Source organism: Opisthocomus hoazin, chromosome 4, assembly GCF_030867145.1.
Source record: "Opisthocomus hoazin isolate bOpiHoa1 chromosome 4, bOpiHoa1.hap1, whole genome shotgun sequence".
In the NCBI taxonomy this organism is placed as follows: Eukaryota; Metazoa; Chordata; class Aves; order Opisthocomiformes; family Opisthocomidae; genus Opisthocomus; species Opisthocomus hoazin.
This window is the reverse complement of record NC_134417.1, coordinates 2,580,371-2,606,279: the sequence shown is the minus strand read 5'-3', so window position 1 is coordinate 2,606,279 and position 25,909 is coordinate 2,580,371. Positions and strand designations below refer to the sequence as shown.

Sequence of the window (25,909 nt, the reverse complement as noted above, 5' to 3'; positions counted from 1 at the left end):
AGGCCTTCAGCACACCACATTTCAAAGTCTCACACCAGCCTTGACCAGGCTTCTTGTTAAAGATTTTAAACTTCCCATCCAAAAAACACGTCAGAGGAGAGTCACCTACTCAGGACCTGTGGCTCTGCATTACCTGACGTTGTTGTCCTCTACTATCAGGGGCAGTACCCTGACAGAAGGCCCACACCCTGTCATTACCCAGCTGTAAGTGGTACCCACAGTAAGTGACACTTGAAGCCCCATCCACTTTGCCGTTATCGGTTTGGTCACTGGCCTCTCTCACGGTTCACAGCAAGAACCAGCACCCTTCCTTCTCCTGCCTGTCAGAAACCAACCAGCGCCATACCTCGTTGATGGCGAGCTGCTCTCCGCCTCCCCCGGGGTGGCCGTAGCGGTGGTTGGAGCTCCGGAAATCCTCGTACAGGTCCTCCTCGCTTCCCACATCGTCTGTTAGAGCTGTCTTATCCAGGGCCCCATCAGCGAGCACTGCAAGAACAGAAAACACAAACTGGTATAGACCTCATCATCCGCAGCAGGACTGCATCAGTTCTGTGAGCTTGGCTGGGGTGAGGGACACTGCAACACAGCAGAAAGGAAAAAAAGGCGAGGAAATAAAGGGCGCAGGGCAGAGATGACACAAACGTGGTTTCACCATGACATCGCCGTGCTGATAGGAAACTTGGCTAGGTAACAAGCTCGCGTCTGCCAAGTCATACCTTGGTGATTATCATTTACCAAATCCTATCAGACCAAGGAAACTCTCGGCCTTCGGGAAAAACATTCACCTTCCTCTATGTCCACACCTTTATTCAATTTGAGAACCTTTTTTGTCGCCTAAAAGGGTGCTTGCTACAGAAGCATCCTTTATTACCACAGGAGGGCCATTCTGCTCAGCACAGCCCCAGATAAGCTACAGATCATGGAGGGCTAGTGGTCCACAAGTAGAGCAAGCACTGAAATCTCAGGATGCAAGCATAAGCCTGAGAGAAATACAAACATGGCATTTATACCCCTTGCACAGAAGAAAATAGCACTTCATCTGTGAAGTGCATAAAGGCAGGAACCTTCCCTAAGGTCTCCTCAAGGTATTAGCAAATACACTTCAGTGGCGTGTTAAGCATCCACGCGTTCATCCCAGACCTATACCGGGTATCGAGCATCAGCTCTCTGTCCTCAAAATCTGTGAAAAATGTCAGCGATTAAAGAAAACTTTTGCTGACATATTCATCTGGATTAGCAACTGCTACGACAACAGTTTCCATGACAAAGGGGTGGGCTTCACAACCATTTCTGTGCATGAACACGAACACGACACGGACAACAGCTGATATAATTAGTAATTGTAGGTTAACGGGCCTGATGTGGCTATAAGAGTAGAACTGCATGAAGTGAAAACACAGATACTGCTATCAGCACTCCTGGTGACAGTCTCGGCTGTCCCAGTTGCACATGTCGTCACACTCAAAGTTTTGCAGAACAGGTGGAAAAAAAAAAAAAAGACTTTGAGCTTGATATTATACAGCTCGGGCAGGAAAAGCAGCCTGGGGACACAGAAGCCTGTCCCCGAGCCCTCGTTTCACTCTGTAATGCAAATACATCTTCTGACCCTAATTGTGTCAATGGGCCAAGACAAAGCGCCTAAGGGTTCCTTCGGTTATTATTGCCTGAAAGCAAAGCTCCCCAGTAATACAAAATAAAGTGCATCAAGACCTGCAAAGATCGTCCTCATCAGTGCTTTCAGTACATGTGAAGTTTTGCTAAAGCCACACCACCTGATTACTTCTCATCAGCAGCTATCAATTCGGCGCAGTAACGACATCAAAATGACTGGAGTATGAGCTATTTTTTAACTAAACACTGACTGTTTATGCTTTGAATTCAACAAATACACACAACGTAGCAAAGCCACACTCCTGGTGTAGATGCGGAACCCCGCTCAATGCTGATGGCAGCTCAGGACACGGAGGTGCACACGAGCTTATGATGAAAGCTGAATTTTCTGTCCAAGTGTGTAACTACCCAACCATTCAACTCGGGTGACATTTCACCAAAAAATCAAGCATTCTTACAGCTTTGCTATAACACATCACATCCTCATACAGAAATTCTCCACCGAACACATGCCGGGAGCATAGATTGCGCATAAAGCAGTTCTGGGGCTAAGACCTAGCCCATTAATATAAAACTCAAAGCCAGCTGGAATGCACTGATATTATCATTTAATGCAGAATTACCATGGTTTGAACTTTTTCTTTTTTAAAGAGCATTAAAGTATTGCTTTTTGCTTATACACCGTGTGAAAAACATTTGTCTGATAGTAATGAACAACTTCCAGTGTATTAGTACAGCAACAAAAACAAATTAGAAATGTTTTCCAAGAACAAATACAAATAAATCATTTCTAAGGAGGAAGTCAGCAGTCAGTACAAAACTTTCTTTGCATTCCTGATCTCATTCTTTTTCTTTTTTTTATGCACGGCTTCATTGCTTTTGCCTTATGCATCTTCTGCTGTTTTCACTGCTAAAAGTGAAAGTTTTCAGCTTGAAAAATGTTCATTGACATATTTAAAGCTTTTGGATTTTCCCCCAGATTTTCCTATTTGTTCTCTGATCCATGCTTAGATGAAAAAGCAAAAGCTCTGGGGAGATATTTATCTGTATCACTTCAAATGGTCTATACCTCCGCTAAGTGCCTTGAAAGCTGTGTTTGCTTTTACTAGAGATGTGTTTTTCTTCTCTGATCTTACCAAGCTCATCAATTTTCTGCAGTCTCAAAAACTGCTACTGCATTTTGAATCAGTTTTCCTGGCAGAAAAGTCTTCATGGACCTATTTCACCAAAAAACACAGTTCATAGTCATACAAAAGTTCTCAATCCTTGATGAAGAATGACCCAAGATAGCCATTTTCCATTTTCCCAAAGTATCTAATGTTCCAGGGAAGAATGAAACTAATGAAAAATCAGAATTTGCTGTGAAGCAGCTTACACGGGAGACATGATTACAAATAAATAAACAGCAGCCTGGAATGGTGACCCAATGCACTAGAAATCCATCAAGGAAGGAGGAGAATGAAGGCTGTTAATGCAGGTAGTGACTCAACAAGCACAGCATAAACTAGGTCAAGCAGAAAAGCAGCAAGCACTACACAAAAACCTTTAAAGACAAGTTAGCAGAGATTGCTGAAATAGTCTCCGCTTCCTCAGCAGCCCAGGACTAGTTGGACAGGCAGCCACCAAGCTGCTGGGTAGTCAACTCGGATGCCACATTCCTGCCCCCCACAATGCTCATCTCCATTGAACACTGCAATCCACTGGTACGATCGCGGCTGGCCTCTCCCTGTCTCTCCGAAAGCACCAACCTGACCTGTCCCTGGCGATCAGGCAGCACTTAAGAACAACCTTCTGCCAAAAAATGATGCCAAGCTTCCAATTAGTTCAAGCAGATCTCTCCATATTTTATATGGCCATCCTGTTAAATTTCACTAAATATGGCAACAAATTCCATACACAGGAACACAGGGAGGGGCTGTCACCAATGTTTGGTACCACAACCTTCTGTGAAAGTATTAAAACTCTGCTTTACACTGTTGTGTAGCTCAGGATCAGCTTCCGTCTGAACCCGAGGAAGAACTTCTTCCCTCTGAGGGTGACGGAGCCCTGGCCTAGGCTGCCCAGGGAGGCTGTGGAGTCTCCTTCTCTGGAGATATTCCAGCCCCGCCTGGACAAGGTCCTGTGCAGCCTGCTCTGGGTGACCCTGCTTGGGCAGGGGGTTGGGCTGGGTGACCCACAGAGGGCCCTGCCAAGCTGGGATTCTGTGGATTTATGTCACTGAAGTACAAAAGCAGATGGATAATCTAGCAACAGTAGCTCATGAAAGAATGCCGCACAAACCCTTTTTTATGCATCTGAATGGAGAATCAGGTGTCAAGAGCCTGACTCCATGAAGAAATATCTTGAGGATGTGCAGCAGCAAAAGTCACGTGAGAAGCGGCAGTGAAGACAGCGACTGGCACAGGCGGTCTGCGTTCAAGCGCCCGAGCAGACAGCACAGAGACAGGCCACGTTCAAGGACAGTCACACAAACTGCAGGGAAGAATTCGGTAAAAAGCAAATAAAGCTTGACCAAAATGGCACAGAGGAAGGAGGTGTATGTATGTAAGGCTTTGGGATGGAGGCATAAGGAGTCAGCGGTGGGAAGGGACCTGGCCGGGCTCTGCTTGTGCCCCCGCCTTGCCGAAGGGGAGCATGTGAAAGGTTTATGGCAAGCAACCCCGAGAAGTACCTCTCCTACATGGCTTCAGAGCTGCCTGTCCGGTGGGACGCTTGCTCTCGGGAGCCCCGACCAAGCCTATCTGACACGGGAGAACAAAACAGCCGGGCTACACTGGGACAGTCTCGATCTCAACAGCCAACAGCAGACAGCAGGGATGGAAAAAATGAGAGAAGTGTTGTTCATCTAACTGGTGGGAAACCAGAAAGAAGTTAGGATTAGAAGAGCTACTGAAGGTCACAGGCTGAATATGAATGTTAACCATAGGCCAGAGTTCAGTTAAGACTACTGTCACCTAGTACAGGTGACGCTGTTGGCCATGTCTGAGCTCCTCTCCTCTCTCAAAGGATGGACCTCTTCATACATTCCAAGCGCCAGAATTTAGTGAACACAAGTTGGTTTTGTCCAAAAAAAAAAAAAAAAATTACTACCACCACCAAAAAGCCCCCAGACCTTCTCATCCTCTCACTGGAGAGACACAGAACAAATTTCTAGCACAGTTTCCTCAGAGCAGCTGGGCACTGCAGCCCCGAATCTAGCACAGCCTCTTAACAGAGATCTCTCAAAGTCGCACGGGTTTATGTCTCAGCTGGGATACACCCCAGCAGCTCCTCGCTGGTGAGGAGCTCTGGCGTGTGCCTGGGTCAGAAGCCTGAGCAATGACCCAGGACTGAAGGAAATTGGGCTAGAGGCAGTTTTCCCAAAATTTTGGTTGTCTTTTTTCACCTGACTTACAGCCTACAGTTTGTAGGGGTAAGGCTGGGACAGGAATCCATGATGGTTACAGACAGCTTTGGAAGCTGAGAGCATCCATAGTTCATTAAAAAGCATATTATATTAATGACAAAGGGAACAACTTCTGTGTATTTGAAGTACCTCTCTTTCAAGTGTGCTTCTTCAGTACCACATCCACACATTTAATTTGTCTCTGTAGCATTTGCATTTAAAATAATTCACCAAAACAACCGTAGGAGCCTGATTTACACTCACAGAGCAAATGAATTCAGAGCTAACAACACCGTTCCCTCTGCCTCACTGAGCAGAGACGCGGCGGTTGCGTGCAGTGCCCACAGGAAAGCGCAGCGCAGCTGGCGAAGGGAGCAGTTCCCGAGGTTTCAGACGACAAACAAACGAGAAAGGGGTGCGTGGGACGGGGACATCAAACCCAGGCTACACTGCCCAGGTGAAGAGAGCCCCTCCGCCCTCCTTCGCAGGCATTCTGAATGGCCGAGCCCTTGTCTCCCTTCAAAATGGCTGCCGCAGCAGTGCCGCGGCCTCCCTCGGTCCTGCTCCGAATCACGCTGCTCGATATACGGAGGTCCCCACGCGGCTGCCATGGTGACATCCATCAGAGTGATGTCATCCCACTTCTGCCCCAGCAGTGCCATTCCCCCGGCCCTTTACGGTGCTGATGGACCCTCTCCCATCACTCCGCTCGTGGTTGCGGGCCAGTGGAACTGGAAGAGGGAAGTCTGGCAGGGAATTAGCAACAAGGGAGCAATGACCGGTTAAGTGTGAGCTTCATGAGGGAAAGAGAAAAACCAAGCCACGCCACATCCAGCCGAGGACGTGGGCCTGCAAAGCCAAGCCTTAGAGAGCGAAGGTCCTCACAACGACATTTCTGAGCAGGTAATGAAACTGTGTTCAGTGAATCACAGAATAGTAGGGGTTGGAAGGGACCTCTGTGGGTCATCTAGTCCAAAATCTTTGAGGAAAAACAGGAACACAGAACGAGGTGAGGGAGAAAATATGTAAGTGGAGGAAGTAAACTTCTTCGCCTCCATTTTAAAGAAACATTAAGAAGGGAGAGGATTCAACATAACAAAATTAAATTAACATTTTGGTATAATGCCACAAATGGAATCGCTGTTGTGAATGAAGCCAGTTCCTAATTAGCTGAGGCAAAGAGCAAATCTGCTCTCGAAAACAAAAAGGACACCGTTCTTCGAGGGAAAGCTGAGCGCGGGTCCTCTGCGGCTCTGCTGGGCACATCACCCAGGGCAACATTCATCAGCAGTAATGCACTGAGCCACCCACTCAGGTTTCATGAGTTTTTAAGTCCCAATTAGAATCTAAATGACTTGCAGGGAGGCTTAAGGGAGTTCTCAGCTCTCTCGGGTAGCGGAGATAATTATGGGGAAGAGCGATGCGGATTATGAATGGCTCTGCAGCTCCGACTCCCACGTTCCCGCTCGCTACGCACTTGCGGCTTGGTCCGCTTTGCCTTGGCAGACGCACAGCAGAGAGCTGCCCCCAGTCCCTCCCTCGCTTGTCGAGTGGTGTTACAAGTGGGAGAGAAGAGGGGGAGCAGCTGAACTAGACTCGGAGGAGACTGGAAACAATTGGAAAAGCAGATAGGAAATCACATAAATGTACTTTCTCGATCCGAAGCCCGACCCTTTGTTGAAAAGCCCCTCTGTTGTACTGCATGCAGACTATTAATTCACTGGCCGCGCTCCCATCACAGCTACTGACTTGGAAAAAAGCAGGCATGTCCTCCTACTCTACGTATTTGTTGTTTATTTGCTCAGGTCTGATTACTCATCCACACCGACCTGTTTGCTCTCATTTTTCAGACGGCCGTCTTTGGAAATGCTGTTTACTTTATGTCTGGGCAATGCTGAACAAGATGGGGCCAATTCTAGTTCAGTCCTTTAAGCCCTATCACAATCTAAATGTTAAATCAACCACAGCAATCAAAACTAGCAGACAAATCCCTTCTAGTAGCCAGGCACATTCTTTACCGTGTCCTCGGTAGGATGCACCGGCTGGAATATCTGGCGTGTCATGTACTGCCCCAACAGCGAGCCTCATTCATTGCCGTTGCTGCTATTTAAAGAAGTTGAGGGGTGGGGTGGGGATGTAGATGAAACCATCCATCATCATTTTTCGAAAGTTTCCTCTGTGGAAGACTAAAGCGGTTTCGTTTCTTGTTTCTAACAGGTAACAAACACTGACATTCCAAACTCATGCTGAATTTTTACCTGTCCATTGAACTCTGCTGCTTAGTCCTGTGCCTGCTATGCCTTGAAGTAAAAATCAAACCCAAACTGCCCTCCCTTGAAGTGAAAACCAACGACAACAAAGCTGCCCCTTCATCAGACAACCGCCTCCCAAAATACCGACAGGCTGCTGGTTGGAAACGACATCTCTGACACTGTCTAGCAGAGCGTGATCAGAGTCAATTCAGATCAGCAGGAACCTCAGCCGGGCTTTCAGCTCAGCTGCAAAGATGAAAATACCACGTCCATGTCTCCACGTCCACCCATTCTCACCCAGAAGGGGAAAAGCAACTGAGGAAATTCAAGCAAGAGAGCCAGGAAATCGGAACAATAGTTATTTACAGGGGACAACACCTACTTCAGCAAACATCGGAGGTAAAAGCAACATCAAAGAGCGTTAGTGCAGCTGACGAGCCTGACAAACACAAATTTGGAAGGTCTTTGTCAATAAGATTCCAGGCACTTTGTATTTTTGTTTATTTTTAGGAGAACATCTGCTCCAGCTTTTCAAAACCTTATAGGCACAGCCCACAAGTGGGAAGACCAGCAATCTGGCAAAAAAAAAAAAAAAAAATACACACCATTTTCTTCAAAGATTATTCCCACAGATTCCCCTATATGATCTCAACACCTGCCACTACTTCAGCTCACGGTTACATGTGCTGTCACTCCGAAAGGTCATCTCCGGGCTTCTCTCGTCTCTTGCTTGTACAAGTACATGAAAATGGCCTGGGGGAACATGCAGACAAAGGAGCCACACTACCTTACTGCTCCCAGGTCTTACTGCTCTGCCATCACTTAATCTGAGTCCATCTGAACCAAAGCCCTGGTTCATACTCAAACACACTCAAACTCTGTTTGAAACTTTTTTGTCCTCCTGTAGAAAGCAAACAAAAAAATCCTCAAACAATTCAGACATTCCAGTTCTGGGCTCCCCAGTTCAAAAAAGATGAGGAGCTACTGGAGAGAGTCCTGCGGAGGGCTATGAGGATGATGAGGGGACTGGAGCATCTCTCCTATGAGGAGAGGCTGAGGGAGCTGGGCTTGTTCAGCCTGGAGAAGAGAAGGCTGCGAGGGGACCTTAGAAATGCTTATAAATATCTGCAGGGTGGGGGTCAGGAGGATGGGGCCAGACTCTGTTCAGTGGTGCCCAGCGACAGGACAAGGGGCAGCGGGCACAAACTGAAGCAGAGGAAGCTCCAGCTGAACCCGAGGAAGAACTTCTTCCCTCTGAGGGTGACAGAGCCCTGGCCCAGACTGCCCAGGGAGGCTGTGGAGTCTCCTTCTCTGGAGATATTCCAGCCCCACCTGGACGCGGTGCTGTGCAGCCTGCTCTGGGTGACCCTGCTTGGGCAGGGGGTTGGGCTGGGTGACCCACAGAGGTCCCTGCCAACCCGTAACATTCTGTGATAACAGATGCTTCTAGTCATCACCAGTCCCCAAATAAAGACCTCGGATAGCAAATGTTCCCCTTATTCTCTCAGGAATTGTTATTCCTCCTACCTCTGCAGCTACTCTCCAGGGACTTAACTGGAGCTTTATTAATGCAAGTGCTGTTATCTCCCAAATCTGACACTGCCCTCATCTATTTTAATTCCATTGATTCAGCTGTGATGTTTGCTTCACCTCGAAAACAGCTTCCTAAGAGCACTCACAAGAGAGTGTCAGAAACACAAGCTGTCACAGGCTCTCACAGAGCCTCCTTTCTTGTACCTGTTACTTTACTATAGAAAGGAAAGAATGCAAACATGCTCTAGGAAATTCTGGTTGATTTATATTTCAAAAAAAATTCTGTTCTTTTGTTACGTCTTTAAATGCAAGTACACCCTCAGAAGCCCAAGAGCTTGGAAGCTAAGTCTTTGCTAAAGATTTCGCTGCCAAAAATCATACAGTTTTCTTCTGTCTTAGGTCACAGTCCAGAAACAAGAAAATTCCACTATACACTAAGCTTTAACCACTGGCTTGGAAAAGACCACGCTGTAAAGAATGGTTAATGTCATTTTTATGAAGAATTGTCATTAGGAAGTAAGACAATTCATATTACAAAAGTCCTTAAAATATTGCACCCAGTCATGCCAACTTTGCATGGAAATATCAACTTCCTCACGCTATTTTCATGACAGCGAAACCTGGAGCGGGACAAAAGACAGGCATGGGTCTTTCTTAGAATAATCCACATTATAAACTTGAACGAGCAAGAATGAAGAATTGTCTTGACAATAATTTAAACCCTTTGACAATGCAGCCAACTTCAGTTAAGACAAAACTACTTAACCTGCAAGCCTACAGCTAGGCAGCCGACACGCCGACCGACACGGACGCGCTGGGCGCGTCCTGCTTCCCGCAAAGCCAGCGCGCAGAGCCGCTGCTGGGTGCTGCTGAAAAGCAGGCTGTTTACACAAGAGTCTGAAGATGGATTGAAGAGGCCAACTTTGAACACTTAAATTTGAAAAATGTGACCTTTGTTTTTTCCCAGAATTCTGCATCGTGCTATAAATCCAGTCTTTATCTTCGTGAAGCTATCCAGGCTGACAAGTGGCTTATATCCATGACCTTGTACCACAGAAGTAATTAAAAATGAATGCCATGAGAAGACTTTCAATTGCTCTTGTGCATTATGAAGCACACGTCTCAAGGGGCAGCGAGATTGTTCTGCTGACATTACTTGGAATGACCAGTGTTCATGTAACACACAGCAGATCTTCTGGTTTCATACCAGGGCTACAGTCTTTACATTACAAATACTGGTAAAATTGCTTTACATCTAGGAAATCCCTCTGTCCCTATTTATATTTTAATCTGAGTTCTAAGAAAATCCCTGAGATCAAGCTACCAAATATTTCCAAAAGGAAAACAGGGGATCAAGGATTAATATTATTTAACTACAACTGCCATGATAGCTAAGGGCTCAGGCCCTTTGCAGCACACGTGTTTGAATCACACAACACTACACAGAGGAGGCAAAGTCAGGCTCCGAGTTAGTCGGAGCGATCCCTCCTTGGTGTTATTCAGAGCAGGTTTGGGAGATCGGCTCTGAGCAAGCTACAGGAGAGATGCTGAATGCGGCCAAGTACAATCCAGCCTTTATATTCTGATTTATATTTATACTCACAAGAGCAGCTCCAAGGGAAGATGGGTGCAGAATAGGAGGGTGCCACACAGAATCCCAGCATGGCAGGGGTTGGAAGGGACCTCTGTGGGTCACCCAGTCCAACCCTCTGCCCAAGCAGGGTCACCCAGAGCAGGCTGCACAGCACCACGTCCAGGTGGGGCTTGGATATCTCCAGAGAAGGAGACTCCACAGCCTCCCTGGGCAGCCTGGGCCAGGGCTCCGTCACCCTCAGAGGGAAGAAGTTCTTCCTCATGTTCAGATGGAACTTCCCATGCTTCAGTTTGTGCCCGTTGCCCCTTGTCCTGTCGCTGGGCACCACTGAAAAGAGTCTGGTCCCGTCCTCCTGACACCCACCCTGCAGATTTTATAAGCATTTATAAGGTCAGTTCAGTTTAGAAGGACCTCATGGACAGAGAAAAGGTGGAAATTTCAAACTCACTCAGAGTTCATCCTGTAAAAGGAACAGAGCTGCCCACCACGAAGGATTTGCTCCCCGGGAATCTGAGGGTGCAGGTATGATATATTACTGCAAACCAAATTTAAAGACTTAGATTTGAGATGCTGAACCTGTTGACTGATGCATCTCAATAAATTTTCAAATATCATAGGAAAAAGAAAGAGACGTCACATTCAATAATTTTAAATTTCCAAGGGAACTGGTGCAAGAAGGTACCTGATTCCAGAGTGTTCTCACAACATTCAGCTCCAGGTCTGAATTATAGCTGAACGCGTCAGATGTAACCTCACCCTACAGCAAGAAGACTCTTCCAAGGAAAACACTGTTCCTCTTGGAATACATCAAGTATTCAATTCAAAGCCGTTATTAATCATCCCTCTAAAAGGAGGAAGGCATTCTGGCAAGGTCTCATTGGTCAGGGTGCCTTGAATAGCTAAACTCATTACTTAGGGTGTTTACTGCGGGCTTCAACAAGGAAAGAAGAATCGCAGAATTGGTAAGATCAGCACTGCAGCAAATCACCAGCCCCAGAAGCTAAGTGTGCATTTTGACCTATGACTTCAAAATGACACGTTCCCACTCACAGATCGCTGGACACCACACAGAACATTTTGGAAGCTTTGGAGACTGATTTAAAAGTTGAACCCATCCCCAGCTGGAGATGGTAAAATTAAGTGGTAAAAGTACGTGAACACAGGCAGCAACGTAATCTCGATGCTAACAAATAGAAGAGCATTGCTGATCAGCAGTGACCAAACTGAACAAGGTCTCCTGAACAGGTAAGAGAAGATGAAGCCTTTTCAGAGGTCACATTGCCTAAAGCAAGCCTATCCTTCTTTTCACCAGTACGTACAGCGTACAGTCAAATGCAGCTCGACCTAAGGCACATGTCAGAAAAGGGATGTTCTTCCTTGGAGACACCTGAAGAGTCCAAGTAATCTTTGCGCAGTTGACATTACTGCTGACTGTATGACTGGTAATAAGTGGTGTCCCCCAGGGGTCAGTACTGGGCCCAGTCTTGTTTAACTTCTTCATCAACGACCTGGATGAAGAGTTAGAATGTACCCTCAGCAAGTTTGCTGACGACACCAAACTGGGAGGTGTGGTAGACACACCGGAAGGCTGTGCTGCCATTCAGCGTGGCCTGGATAGGCTGGAGAGTTGGACAGAGAGGAACCTGATGAGGTTCAACAAAGGCAAATGCAGGGTCCTGCACCTGGGGAGGAACAACCTCATGCACCAGTACAGGCTTGGGACGGACCTGCTGGAGAGCAGCTCTGCGGAGAGGGACCTGGGTGTCCTGGTGGATGACAGGGTGACCATGAGCCAGCAGTGTGCCCTGGCTGCCAAGAAAGCCAATGGAATCCTGGGGTGCATCAAGAAGAGTGTGGCCAGCAGGACGAGGGAGGTTCTCCTTCCCCTCTACACTGCCCTGGTGAGGCCCCATCTGGAGTACTGTGTCCAGTTCTGGGCTCCCCAGTTCAAGAAAGATGAAGAGCTACTGGAGAGAGTCCAGCGGAGGGCTACGAGGATGAGGAGGGGACTGGAACATCTCCCCTGCGAGGAGAGGCTGAGGGAGCTGGGCTTGTTCAGCCTGAAGAAGAGAAGGCTGCGAGGGGACCTTATAAATGCTTATAAATATCTAAGGGTGGGTGTCAGGAGGATGGGGCCAAGCTCTTTTCAGTGGTGCCCAGTGACAGGACAAGGGGCAATGGGCACAAACTGAGGCACAGGAAGTTCCGTCTGAACATGAGGAAGAACTTCTTCCCTCTGAGGGTGACGGAGCCCTGGCCCAGGCTGCCCAGGGAGGTTGTGGAGTCTCCTTCTCTGGAGATATTCAAGACCCGCCTGGACAAGGTCCTGTGCAGCCTGCTGTAGGTGACCCTGCTTCGGCAGGAGGGTTGGACTAGATGATCCACAGAGGTCCCTTCCAACCCCCACTATTCTGTGATTCTGTGATTCTGTGATTAGCGGTGTAACTTGGAAAATCAAGGCAGGCCAAGCCAAGGACAGTGCCGTCCAGAGCAACCCTGTTCCTGTGTTCTGGCACACAGCACTGGTCAACAAACCTGCAATGCTTTAGCGATTGTTTGAGCTCACAAAGCAAACTTCACAATCCTGTCACTGAAAGGCAGATATGCCAAATTGGACCTTTCCTGTGATTAGCCAAAATTTAAAACACTTAATTCCACAGTGCTGCTGTTACTGTTCCCATTTTGATTCTTAATTAGATCCCACATGCCACCAATGAGAACAGGAAAATGCTCCGTTTCTGAACAGAAACCATATATTTACTGTTTCCCAACCCTTAGCTTTTCCAAAGCAGAGAAAAAACACACAGTCAGCTTGCTCCAGACTTTGCTCCAGACTCTGGGCTCACAATTCCCGAAACGCCTTCTGGTTTTCCAAACATCTCTCCAGCTACACTGTACGCAGCTGAGGGGCAGGGGAAAAGAAACCACGAACCCAGGTCCCATGACACCTAGCTTTCAAAAGCACCCAAGGTATAAAATTACCTTTACCCTTAAATACACTAAAGGATGCGCTGTGGTTTACTAGTTACACAACGATTTGGTCCCTTGGTGTCTAAAAATCACTTGTTCCCCAGAACTAAAGCAAATAGTAAAGGAGTTCTTCCAATAACAACATGCCAATTTAGAAGTGAAATTTAAATTAACCTTATTTTCCAAAGGTCTTGTACTTGATGCATGTTCACTTAGGATGATGAATCTAAGTGTCCAGTTTCTCCTGTCCCTGACCAAGCTGATTTCTCTATCTTTGCAGCCCATTTTTTGCCTACGAGCTTTACTCTCATATATAAAAATTTGATCTTTCGAACAAAGCAACAGAAATTCTCCAAGCTCAAATTCTGTGGGCTTATGGGTCTTAGTACCCCTATTTTATTTTCAAATGAAGTTCCAAAGAAAGCAAAAACAATCCCCCCATATTCACAAACAGATTATTTTCCCCAAAGAGAAAACTGCTACAGAGCAGGATGTGGCTGAGGTATATTAAAAAAAAATGCACAATGCAAAGGCTACTTGTACGTATCTGTGTATTTGAAGTTGGCTGATGACATAGCCTGGATGAAGTATAAACACAAAATCTGTCAGTTTAGATTATATTTTTGTGAAACCAAGCTGCTGGCTTATTTTCATATTCATTATGAATGGTCCAGTGCAGTAGCATCTTCCTTTAAATTAAGGCACAGCTATTGTCTCTGTCTTTTAGATTTAAAGAATTATTTTTATTTTCAGCTTTGGTGGCATTCCCCTGTACCAGAAGCCCAACTTCATCATCTCTGAGTGACAGACTATGCAATGCAGGATTATTACACCGAAGGACAACACTGAAGTATCAATAAAGGAAAGAGTCCCCCAGGAGACTACTGTCAAAAGATACAAATTTCTTCCTCCAATATAAAAAAAAAAAAATAACCCCTCTAAACCAAATTCCCCGCAGATGTCCATCCAGCCTGGAAAGCCATCTATCTGTGCTTTGACAGTGAGCAGTGCTCTGAGCACCAAACCCGTTTGTTTTCTTTGACAAGTACAGAGCGTGTAAAGAGCAACCTGGAGAGACCAACAGGAGGAGGAAACAGCGGGGCAAGGCACACACCGCACGCCGCACCGCCGAGCACGGCGTGGCAGGTCTGGAGCAGCTCTCCTCAACACTCGCTTCACTCCTCCAGTATTTTCCCCACAAGCAGTCATGGGAGATACTGGTCTGCTGCTTCTCGGTTTCTGTAAAATCCAGAGTGCAGGGACAGAAAAGAATAGCGAGAGTATTGCTGACATACTCTAAAGGAGCTTTACAAGAGGATTATTCTAGTGATTAAAATCAGCGAGTGAGGCACGTAGCACGTATTGGGGATCATGGAAGTTTAGCTTGCTGTAAAATTCATGAAAACATTTAGGATGCGTTTTAAGTCCCCAAGGCCCCATGGGTGCAGCAGTGATGGGTATTCCACGCACACGCATTCGGTATTTGGCACACCGCTTTCAGAGCTGCGGCCAACCTCCAGCACACAGCGTCAGCCGGAGTTAGGGGGCCATGCCGCAGTGCAGCGCCTTTGTGATAGCCGAGAAAGGCGAAATGATTAACAGACCTCCTCCCTTACTCTTGCCGGAGGTCGCCAGCACTGCCAGCAACGGCAGTCCTGTGCAGGACAACACCAGACAAATGCAAAGAGGATACTCCTTGGCCATTCAGGTATGCCTCTTCTACTCACAAACCAGCCCAAAGTGAAGTCACAAATCTTTACAAATTGGCTTTTTATTTATATTAACAAAGCGTGTTGACCCTCTGCTCTCCCTTTCTCCCTCCCAGTGCTGCAGTGACCAGAACAACGCCAAAGGATGAGGGAACCAGGGACCCACATCACCCTGTAGCAACCAGCCCACCTCAGCCTTACAGAGCTCTGAAGTCCACCATGGCCAACAGCAGCTCCTTCGTACAGCGGCTGCCACGCAGCGGGCAGAGCCATTAGGCATGCAGCTGATGTACCGAAATCTCTTTACAATCCTGTTTCCTCGCACCCTTGATTAATTACATTTCTGTCTGCCTTCTTTCCTTGCAAGCACAAATGCACAGGAGAGGCTCCCAAAGTGGGACGTTTTACTCAGCAGGTGCCGTCCTACTGAAGGCAGGAAACTCCCATTCCTAGGCTACGTTCCCGGCATCTGCTTATCTGTCCTGCTGAAAACGGAGCGGATGTCATCAAAGCGTATCGGAACTTCAACAGCCCCCTTGACCCCGGTATCCCTTCGCTGTAAATACAGCCTGAGCTTGTTTGAACTGGAAATTGTTGTTCTTGGGAATAATTGCTCTCTACGCAGCGCTGTTTCCAATCGATTCCAGGACATTTTCTGAGCTGCATGAGGTTTCATTATTAACCTCACAGTAACCTTCAAGGTTTGAGCTCATTCTCTTCACCAAACCGCACAGATCCCTAGCTGCATCAGCTCCAAAATGTCAACAGCAAAACAATCAAAACAGGCAAAGCTGTGCTTGCCTTGTTTCAATACAGCACGGCATTCCCAGGCTGATACAGGTCAGAAAGCTCTCTGAGAGGTGAAAGAAAAACGTGGACGTGTTTTCTCACTTAATGGTGAACAGAAACTATATGGGAGGGACAAAAAGAAACAATGAATTCACAACTAAACAACGTATTAGCAGAGAGATTATGAAAAGTATTATAATGAGTACTGCCATTATAACTAGTGGCTATAACTACTATAACAACTAACTCCCAGTCCAAAGCAACAAAATAGCATCCTTTGACACTCGCCTCCCGAGATTTTGGCTGAGGCGAAAGCAATACTGTTGGCACAATATGTGAATTTTTTCACAGAATGGTAGGGGTTGGAAGGGACCTCTCTGGATCATCTAGTCCAACCCCCTGCCAAAGCAGGGTCACCCAGAGCAGGCTGCACAGGGCCGCGTCCAGGTGGGTCTTGAATATCTCCAGAGAAGGAGACTCCACAGCCTCCCTGGGCAGCCTGGGCCAGGGCTCCGTCACCCTCAGAGGGAAGAAGTTCTTCCTCATGTTCAGCTTGAACCTTCATGACATGGGAACGCAGGGATCTACAGTCCTGTCTCAATTAGCAGTTCTCTCCTGTGTTTCACATTAAGCACGTGCTGAAGTCTCGTCCCATCTGGTCTAGTTGGAATTTTTTACATGTACCCCTCATTTCTCATCATCTTCTGCAGTGGCTGGGATCACCGAAGGTACGAGTTGTCACTTAGGAGGGGGCTTGGGTACTGACAACTGAAATCCAGGAACGTTTGACACTCAGATACCATGGGTCATGGAGCACCACAGTTTCAATGGCTCCACCACTAAACCTACAACTGCACTTTGTAGCCACCTCCAGTTTCATCCAGCCTTTCAGGAGGCAGAGCAGCTTGTTACCAGGATGTTACTGTTCTGAGCCATGGGTTCTGGGACTGATCACAAAGACTGAGGTTGATGAAGAAATCGGTAGGTTTTCTCAGTTCCAAAATGATGACAGCTGAAGAACGGACCTGGAAATTGTGAGGAGAAGGCTTCTGTGCTCCCGGTGACAGTGCTGGGCACAGCTGTGTACAAAATACATTTGATTCTCCCGGCTCTCGCTAGAACACACGAGAAGCTGACCTGTGAAATCAGTCAAACCCAAGTGACTGGGTGAGGATGGCATCCTGACTTGGCTACTATTTTCCTCACCCTTTTGGGAAAAGGAAATAGCGTGAACCCCATCTCACTACAACTGCTGCTACCTCCTCAACTGAGAGCCCACCTTGTTCCTTAGAATGATCACAATTAGATCTCCCTTTTGAAAACAAACTGAAATACAGCTGCAGGAACAGGAGAAGTTTGCTGTGGTTTCTTTTTGGGGTGGTTTTTTTGGGTTGGTTTTAGGTTTTGTCGGGTTTTTTGTTTGTTTTTGTTAAAAAAAAACCAAACACACACATTTGCATCTACTTCAGCCTCCTGTCAATATTTTCCTAGGCACAAAAAGCAACATCTTCAGCACAGTCACAGAATGAATTACCTGGAAACAGGAGTTTTAGGCAGAATAATTTCTCACATTAAAATTCCAGGTATTTCCACAGTTGAGAAGACAACAAAATCCACAATCACACAAAAAGAGTCCACAGCAGACACTATCCCTAAGGCACCATAAAGGCAAGATCACACCAGGAGCTAGCAGCAAGAGCAGGAAGCCTGCAGGGCTGCTCAGGGGGCTCACAGCTGACCACTGTGTCTCCCACTCGAAAGCAAGCAGCAGCACCTTTATCTAACACTAGCAAGCAAAGGGGAGGAAGGGTGCAGGCTGCATCATATTGTGAACAAATCTACCTCGCCCAAAACGGACCCAAGATGCAAATTGTTTTTTCCCCACCAATTATTCATTTATACTTCCAACATCAGTGAGTGAGGCTGTTATTCTCCATACTCATGCAAAATCTCACTTTCCTCCGTGTGATGTAGAAAAAGCAGAGCAAGTCCAGGCATGCTGCTGAATAGGAGGGGCAATCAAACAGAGTCCTGAGCATCACAGTACTGGTTTACCCCAAATCACTACAGTTACATCATTTTACTTTCCCACACTAGGGCAAGTCTACAAACAGAAGAGTCTCTTCAGCTATTGGGAAAGGAACTTTAAATTTGTACTCAGCCTATACCCCTCTCCACCTGTGATCCTCTCTCCATAATACTCCCATGATTCAAAGTTCTTTTTCCCCTGAGGAAAGATCTGTCTCCCAACATACTACCAGAGCAGAGTATTTTCTCAATATATCATTAGTGCAGTGTAGCTACGGTATGAACCTATAAGAGTACGCCACTCCTCATTTCTCTATTGCGTTCATTCAATTTATTGAGAAGAAAAAAACAACCTAAACCTGTAAATACTATATCTGAACTCAGGATGTTTCAGAACTCCTCCTAATCTACCAGCTTGCTTTCTCAGAATCACCAGGTAAACATACACAGAATCACAGAATGGTCGGGGTTGGAAGGGACCTCTGTGGGTCACCCAGCCCAACCCCCTGCCCAAGCAGGGTCACCCAGAGCAGGCTGCACAGCACCGCGTCCAGGCGGGTCTTGAATATCTCCAGAGAAGGAGACTCCACAGCCTCCCTGGGCAGCCTGTTTCAGTGCTCCATCAACACCGCAGGGAAGAGAGGATCTTTGACCAAATCAACATGCTCTTCACCCTTGCATCATCCATAGGCTTTTACAAGGTGATGCCAGCAAGATCCTCTGCTTGTTTTCCCACCCTCACCCTAGGAAAGGGGGCAGGCCCCCAGCCCCACAGGCACAAAAGGCAGATTCTATCTTGCTGCCACTCAACCTAATACAACCACTCTGCATCTGCCCTGTAGCAGTAAGAGAGGGTTTGGGCCTTGGAAACAATACAGGAATCCACATACATTTGTTCCAGAAACCAGTTTGAAACAATTCAGTTACTGGAACAAGTCCCTTCAGTCTCTGACTAATGGACTGCCCCATCCCTGGAAACATTCAAGGCCAGGTTGGACGGGGCTCTGAGCAGCCTGACCCAGTTGAAGATGTCCCTGCTCACTGCAGGGGGCTGGACTAGGTGGCCTCTAAAGGTCCCTTCCAACCCAAAGCATGCCGTGATTCTAAGATTGCATTCATCCAGTGAGAAGCAACACACAAATTTGGGCTCAAGAGAACAACTTGTAAATTGTATCCCCAGGCCCCAAAAACAGTTTACGGGGGGGTTCTAATAAGAAAGATTTTGAGAGCCTGCTTCAATTTTCTCATCATCCAGCAGTCGATTTACATCTCATTCAATCCTTCCCCAGTTACCTCCCTGCTGTAAGATGACCAAGTCTGCAGCTGAATGCAGCTACTTCGAGATAATACTCAACAACACAGAGCTGGCCCCAGAGTCATCACAGCAGAATCTGGAACCCTCACTCCCAGTGGATATACAATACCATTTTTAGTAGTTGCTGACCCGTGTTAGAGAAAGAATGGTGTCAGGAAGGCAAGAAAACGCAGACGTAGCACAGCATTGCTGGAAGACAGTCAGCGCGTGAGACAACCCACCAAAAATTGTGTGTACCATTAACTGCTGAGCTGCACTTTGCTGCTGAAAACATTCCCTGATAACGGTTTGCATCTGGATTCTGTCTCCCACACACCAGGGACTGATGATGTCAATAAAAAGGTTAAATGCTATCATATCTAAATAAGCCATGAGTGATGTTTTTCTTCCCTTTTTGGAACAGAATGGAGATGCACCACAGATAAGTTCTCTAAGACAGGGTACTAAGCCACCTAGAATCCCAAACTTTATCTAGTAATTCCTCCCTACATGTCTCGGGTAGTTTAAATTCTCTATGGGACCATCCAAATACCCTACTAAGTTCTACAATAGTCACAACGCAAACATCTACACAGCATGTCAGTGAAAGTGGAAAGGGCAGCCTGTAAAAGTCATCTTCGTCCTTTACAAATACAGAAAATGCTTCTAAATACATAAAAAGTTAGCAAGAAATATCTTGAAACCATAGCTGTGCTCCTAACTGTGCAGAAAGGATTTAACCCAGCTTTTTCCAGAGTGAAGAATACTAGAGTGGAACAAAAGGTATTTACTGTGCAGTAATAAAACAAAAAGATCAATGAAGCCAATTACTTGAACTGCACCTCAAAGCATAAGCGGTGGCCCAGTGTTCATTCTGACCCTGCCTACAAGAGGCAAGACTGGAAGGGAACCTCACAATGTCTTCTTGCCAGTCCATCTGCTCCAAAGCTGAATCAACAGCCATAGTAGCTTTTGAGAAAGGTTTCCCCAGTCTTCTTCTCAAGATCTTTACTGACTGAGACTTCATAGTCTCTCCAGATTATATTTTCCCAGGGCTTCTCCTAGCACGCAATCCGAGTCTTCTTTGCTACAGATTTCCCTGCCTCCTCTACCCCCCGCCCCCAACTCGCCCCACCCCATGAATAAGAAACAAATTATTCCCTTCACAACAGCTTTTTTAGGTATTTCAAGTTCCATATCTTCCCCCGTTCTCCTTTAGTGCACAGCCCTAAAATCATCCAAACTCCTCCTGTAGATCACGTTCCCCAGATTACTCTTGTTACTTTCCTCTGGATCCTCTCCAACTCATCCCACAGCATTCTTATTGTGGTGCCCAAAATATGCACTATATATCCTTTAAACTACACATACACTTAACAAGTCAGCCTACACACTGTTTCACGCTTAAAGCTAAGCATATTCAAATTACAATGTTATGAGTTCAAGTCAGCCTTATTTCAAATTATGGAGAAGATTGATGTAGCACATTTTAGACTAGACTGGTCAACTAGACTATATTGGCCACGAACTCGCTCAGATTTCGGTAAATTCATGGCACTGTGTTTCTGGGCACCTGCAGGCGTTGCTCTCTTCACGGAAGTTCGGGGCGATTCCTTGGGAAAGGTGCCAGACACTCACCCACCGGCTCTACAAACCCGTGTTCCAGCACAGCCCCGCTCTACGATTGGGACGCCCTCTCAATCCGCGCTGAGCGCGCACAGCGCAGTCCCCGAGCCTTCCACACGCCTCTCCCCGGAGCTCTGCTGAGCCGGGATGGCTCTGGTTTCCTCTTCCGTGCTGCAGGTCAGTCAGACCCTGGAAAGGGCCCCGTCACTTCTGGTTGGGCGCAGCTCAGTGACCTGCACGAGAAGGTCTTGCTGCTGAGCGTTTTGCTTAGCAGAGAACTGAGGAATGAAGCAGAGCACCAGGTCCCTGTCTTGCAGAGAGTCGCACAGCTCCATGATCTGCGCTCCCTAATGCAAAAGGGCAGAGTATTCCCTTCTTTCTTTCCTTTTTTTCCTTTTCACCCAGCTAGCTTGACTACAAATGTGACTGCACTAATAAACATCCACACCGAGAGATCACTTGCCCAAACTAATTAACTGCCGCCACCAAATTACCGTGTAATATTTTCACTGGAGAAGTGCAGCCTGCGCTGCTGTGTGACATTTAGCTTTTAACTGCGCTCAGTCACCAGCAAAAAAATTTCAGCTATTATTATTCATGTTGGTTAAAGTTCCCCCTCTAGATAAACCCCGGGCCCTGTCAAACGCCATCGTGGGAGCACCAGTGCACTGGGTCAAGCAGCTGCTACTGGAGTCCTGCTGCAGCAGAGGCCAAGGGCAAGGGGAGCTGCCCAAGGGGTCCACGGGCCTGAGCTGGGCTGCCCGCACACCCAGGGCTTGGTGCACGCTGGCTCCCTGCGGGAAGAGGGCATGGGAAGCAGGGCCTTGGGACAGCCTGAGGCAGCACAGCAGATCAAGCAGTCGCTGGGGCACAGCGGGGAGGGAGGAATGCTTAGGGCAGGGGTTCACGCTGAGCAGAACACTCCCACTCCGCCCCGGCTCCAGCCAAGGGGCACAGGGAGCAGCACAACCCCCAGCCTGCAGCCTTCACTGGATGTTGGAAGAGTTCGACCAGCGAGGTTTGCTCAGAGTGCTACTCACCTGTGCAAACAAGGAGAGAACAGCTTGCACTGGATGATGCTGTCCTGCTCCAGCTAGCTCCTGGCTGCTCACGAGCCTGCTGTCCCCAGAGCAGCAGTTTGCAGCTGGAGAAGGACTTCCAGCCTCACTTCAAGCACCATTAAGAAAATGCTCTGGCCAAGTTGCAGTTTGCATTTTACTCTCTCAATAAATCTGCCTGCTGACCTTGCTCTGATGCAGCACCTTGCCTACTGCTGTGGTGTGGAGACCAGAGAATCCAAGGGCCTGAAGCCACTCTGCCATCCAAGCCGCTTGGCTGCTGCTGAGAGTTAGGTCCAGCTAGGAGTTCGGTTAGGCTTGCACCAAAATTCTCCTGCTCTCCTCAGTCCTAGGATGGGCAGAGCACCAGGGCACCAAACACAGCAGCTTCTTGACTCGCATCACATCTGGTATATTGTGGCCACCACAACAGCAAGCCTGTGCCAGGGTCAGGAGTGAAGCAATGAGTGAAAGGAAGCATCTTCACTTACGGGCACAGCATGGGCAGCAGAAAGCACAAGGTGATTTTAAAGCTTTAATTCAAGACTGGAAGCATCCACACCCAAGTCAGCCCACGATGACCTAGCTGCAGGAGCATGGATACATCGGTTCACTGTTTCAGCCAAGGTTGATTAGCCAGGCTGTTAATCACCGCCCCGTCACAACCTGGCTACCCAGAACTAACCCGCACAGACACATCTGCTCACGCGTAACTACCTCGGAAGGCTGTGACAGCGCGCTGGTTTGACAGGTGGAAGCTAACTTTGAAGCTTTCTATGCACAGATCTTTACAGGAAAGGAATACTGAGCTCCATCTAAAGTTCTGGTAGAACAGGGCCCACAACAAACCAGAACTGGATGTCATGGGCTAAAGTGTGAATCCTTTGCTCACCTTAGCATATCAATCCTCTCTGCAGCTGTGCCTTGTAAACCACTGGCATGTCACGAGCGTGTAAGAGCTCAGCAGTCTGAGGAAGCGCATCCCAACTCCTGCCGTGCCGCAGCACAGCCCGGAGCAGAACCCAGCCTGCCTCCCAGCCCCAGGTCCTGGAAACACGACCTCAGCTGCCCTCTTATGTTTTGCCTTCTGTCTTGAACTTTACTCCCGTTCCCAGTATAGCCTTGTAATCAAGCACAGCGAGTGGGGACTGGGAGCTCGGAAGATGTGGTAGCTTACAGTTCTCTGATCTTGCTTAAGCAAGCCGTGTTTTCAAAGAACTGGGAGTTACGTGCCAGAAAAGGGTGCTCAAGCTGCAGACTAATGTTAAAAATAATTGAGGAAGACATTCTTTCACTCGTTCATATGATTTAGGCCAGAACCGCAGCCTTGCTCTCTTCCACGTAGTCTTCAATGAGGAGAAACACAAGCGACAGCACAAGAACTCAGACGCTTCCTGGAACTGTTTGGGTTTAACGCAAACGCCTAAAATCCAGGTACTGCAGAGCTTTTTACAGTATAATCCCAAAGCTGCTTACAGGCCAACTCAAAATAGAACTGTTGTTGTTGTGTTGTTGGCCAGTGGGTCGAGGGAGGTTCTCCTCCCCCTCTGCTCTGCCCTGGTGAGGCCCCATCTGCAGTGCTGTGTCCAGTGCTGGGCTCCCCAGTTCAAGAAAGATGAGGAGCTACTGGAGAGAGCCCAGCGGAGGGCTACGAGGATGAGGAGGGGACTGGAGCATCTCTCCTATGAGGAGAGGCTGAGGGAGCTGGGCTTGGTTCAGCCTGGAGAAGAGAAGACTGAGAGGGGACCTTCGAAATGCCTCTAAATATCTGCAGGGTGGGGGTCAGGAGGATGGGGCCAGACTCTGTTCAGTGGTGCCCAGCGACAGGACAAGGGGCAACGGGCACAAACTGAAGCAGAGGAAGCTCCAGCTGAACCCGAGGAAGAACTTCTTCCCTCTGAGGGTGACGGAGCCCTGGCCCAGGCTGCCCAGGGAGGCTGTGGAGTCTCCTTCTCTGGAGATATTCAAGCCCCGCCTGGACACGGTGCTGTGCAGCCTGCTCTGGGTGACCCTGCTTGGGCAGGGGGTTGGGCTGGGTGACCCACAGAGGGCCCTGCCAACCCCTGCCATGCTGGGATTCTGTGTGTTACAATGAACATGCGATAACCTCTCAGATGCCGGTGCCAGAGTATGAATTTGCCTCAGTGTAGGAGTTCTACACACAGCAGTGTGCTGTCATTGAAACAAAGCGCTGCAGAAGTCACCTCTTAGTCACGGTCTATCATCTCCCCTTGGAAACCACTTTGCTGCCCATTTACTCCAAGAATACAATTATTTTTTGCTGCACAAGTTGCTCAGTATGAGCATGTTTCAAAACTGTAATGGGTGTCTTCCCCCCCCCCCCCCCCCCCAAAAAAAAAAAGCTTTGAATAGCTCTCCGTGTTACTAGCATGCAAAGAGACTTCAGAGTGGGCCACCCCACCACTCTGCTAGGCAGTTTAAGGACATCGACCCTCTTCTAGGTGGAAGTACAAGAGGGGACAAACTGTGACACCAGGCTGACAGTAGAAGGCACAGACAAAGCAATTTGCTGGTAACAGTACTGAAACCGAAGCGAGGTCTCCTCATTCTTACTTTTGCAGGTTTTGCTGCACCGCTACCTCACGTGCGTCGTTACCTGCAATCACGCTCAGACAGGACTACAGATTCACTTCTGTCAACTCCCCAGCTGCACTCCCAGTAAGAGAGCTCCTGGAGCTCTTACCACTGGGAGAAAGACTCACAAAACCCATGAACAGGCTTCCTACAGAGGTGGTCAATGCCCCAAGCCTGTCAGGGGTTGAGGCATGTGGACCATGCCCTTCACAACGTGCTTCAACTTGGTCAGCCCTGAACCGGTCAGTTGGACTAGACGCTCGTTGTAGGTGCCTTCCAACTGAAATAGTCCAGTCTGTTCTATTCTATATCACGGCTTTTGTAACCAGGCCTGAAAGCTCACTTGTTTTTGTAATCATCTTATGCAACCGCTATCGGCCATGACAGCATCCTCTCAGATTATCATGTCCTGAGACATACAGATCGGAAAACCTTGCCTAAGGCTACTCTTCTATCACTTGTAAAAATATTAATAAAAGTACCTCAGCAAGGGCTTGAATTTATTGCTCTAGGTTAAGTGAAAAAGCGGCTTTGCAAGAAGCCTGGCCAGAAGGATTACATTTTTATTGACCTGGTTATTGTCTGATCAGGTCAGCGGCAAGACCCACCATCAGGCTGTGCAGCCCAACCTTCTCGAGATGATTTGCCCTCGGAAGGCAGGCTCGCCGCCACCCCACAGACCGGGAGCAGGCGGTGGACTGGCAGGACTCCACTGCTACTGCCGTACAGCTTTTGCAATGGACTGAAGTTTGCTATTCTGGCTGCACTTTTTCAGGCTGCGGGAGGAAGCCCGGGCGGGGGAATGGCCACATACGTGGTTTGACTGAAGGAAACAGCGAAGCAAACCCCTGAACTGTTGCTTTGAAAATAGGAAGCAAAAGCTGGGGTTTGCAGCATTTGGTGGCCCTTCCATTGCTGTGCGTACCCCAACTTTGCTTTCTCATCAGGCTCACACCCAGAATCCCTGTCTACTCCAGTGTATGCACAGAAAACAGGCATGACACCACAGCCAGCAAGCTGGGCCACATACCCAGCAGTAATTACAACGGAGAAAGAACGTAGCAGGGAAAAAGACAATACCCAGAATCAAGTGGTGGGTGCCAGAACCACACACTTTGTGCTTCAAAATACCCACGGAGCCAGCTCTCTGCAATTCAGCCTGCACATTACCCCTTCAATCCACACTCATACCACGACACTGCTCTGATTTTGCTTGGGAACACGAGCGCCTTGCCAGCAGTCCTGTTTGGGATGTGCATCACCAGCCTCCTCAGGCACACACGCGTGCTGTTTCGCCAGCAGCAGGCCAGGATGTTATTGTTCTCATGGACTCGTGCTGGCAAGAAGTCCCCCCTCCACCCAAGGCCACAAAAAACCCTCTCAAAGTTAGAATCTCATACTTCCCAGCTTTCAAATCCCTCCGTCCTAGACACACAATAGATGCTGAACAAGTGTGAGACTCGTA

General features: G+C 47.9%; 1 protein-coding gene across 1 annotated transcript in view; it reads right to left on the bottom strand.

Annotated features, from left to right (window-relative positions):
- The window catches only part of ARHGEF4 (Rho guanine nucleotide exchange factor 4), a 187,946-nt gene that overhangs the window by 47,626 nt on the left and 114,411 nt on the right, over window positions 1-25,909 (bottom strand). Inside the window, exon 5 of the mRNA XM_075417576.1 lies at window positions 347-486. Coding sequence (XP_075273691.1) covers window positions 347-486 — 140 coding nt within the window. The remainder of the gene's footprint in view (window positions 1-346; window positions 487-25,909) is intronic.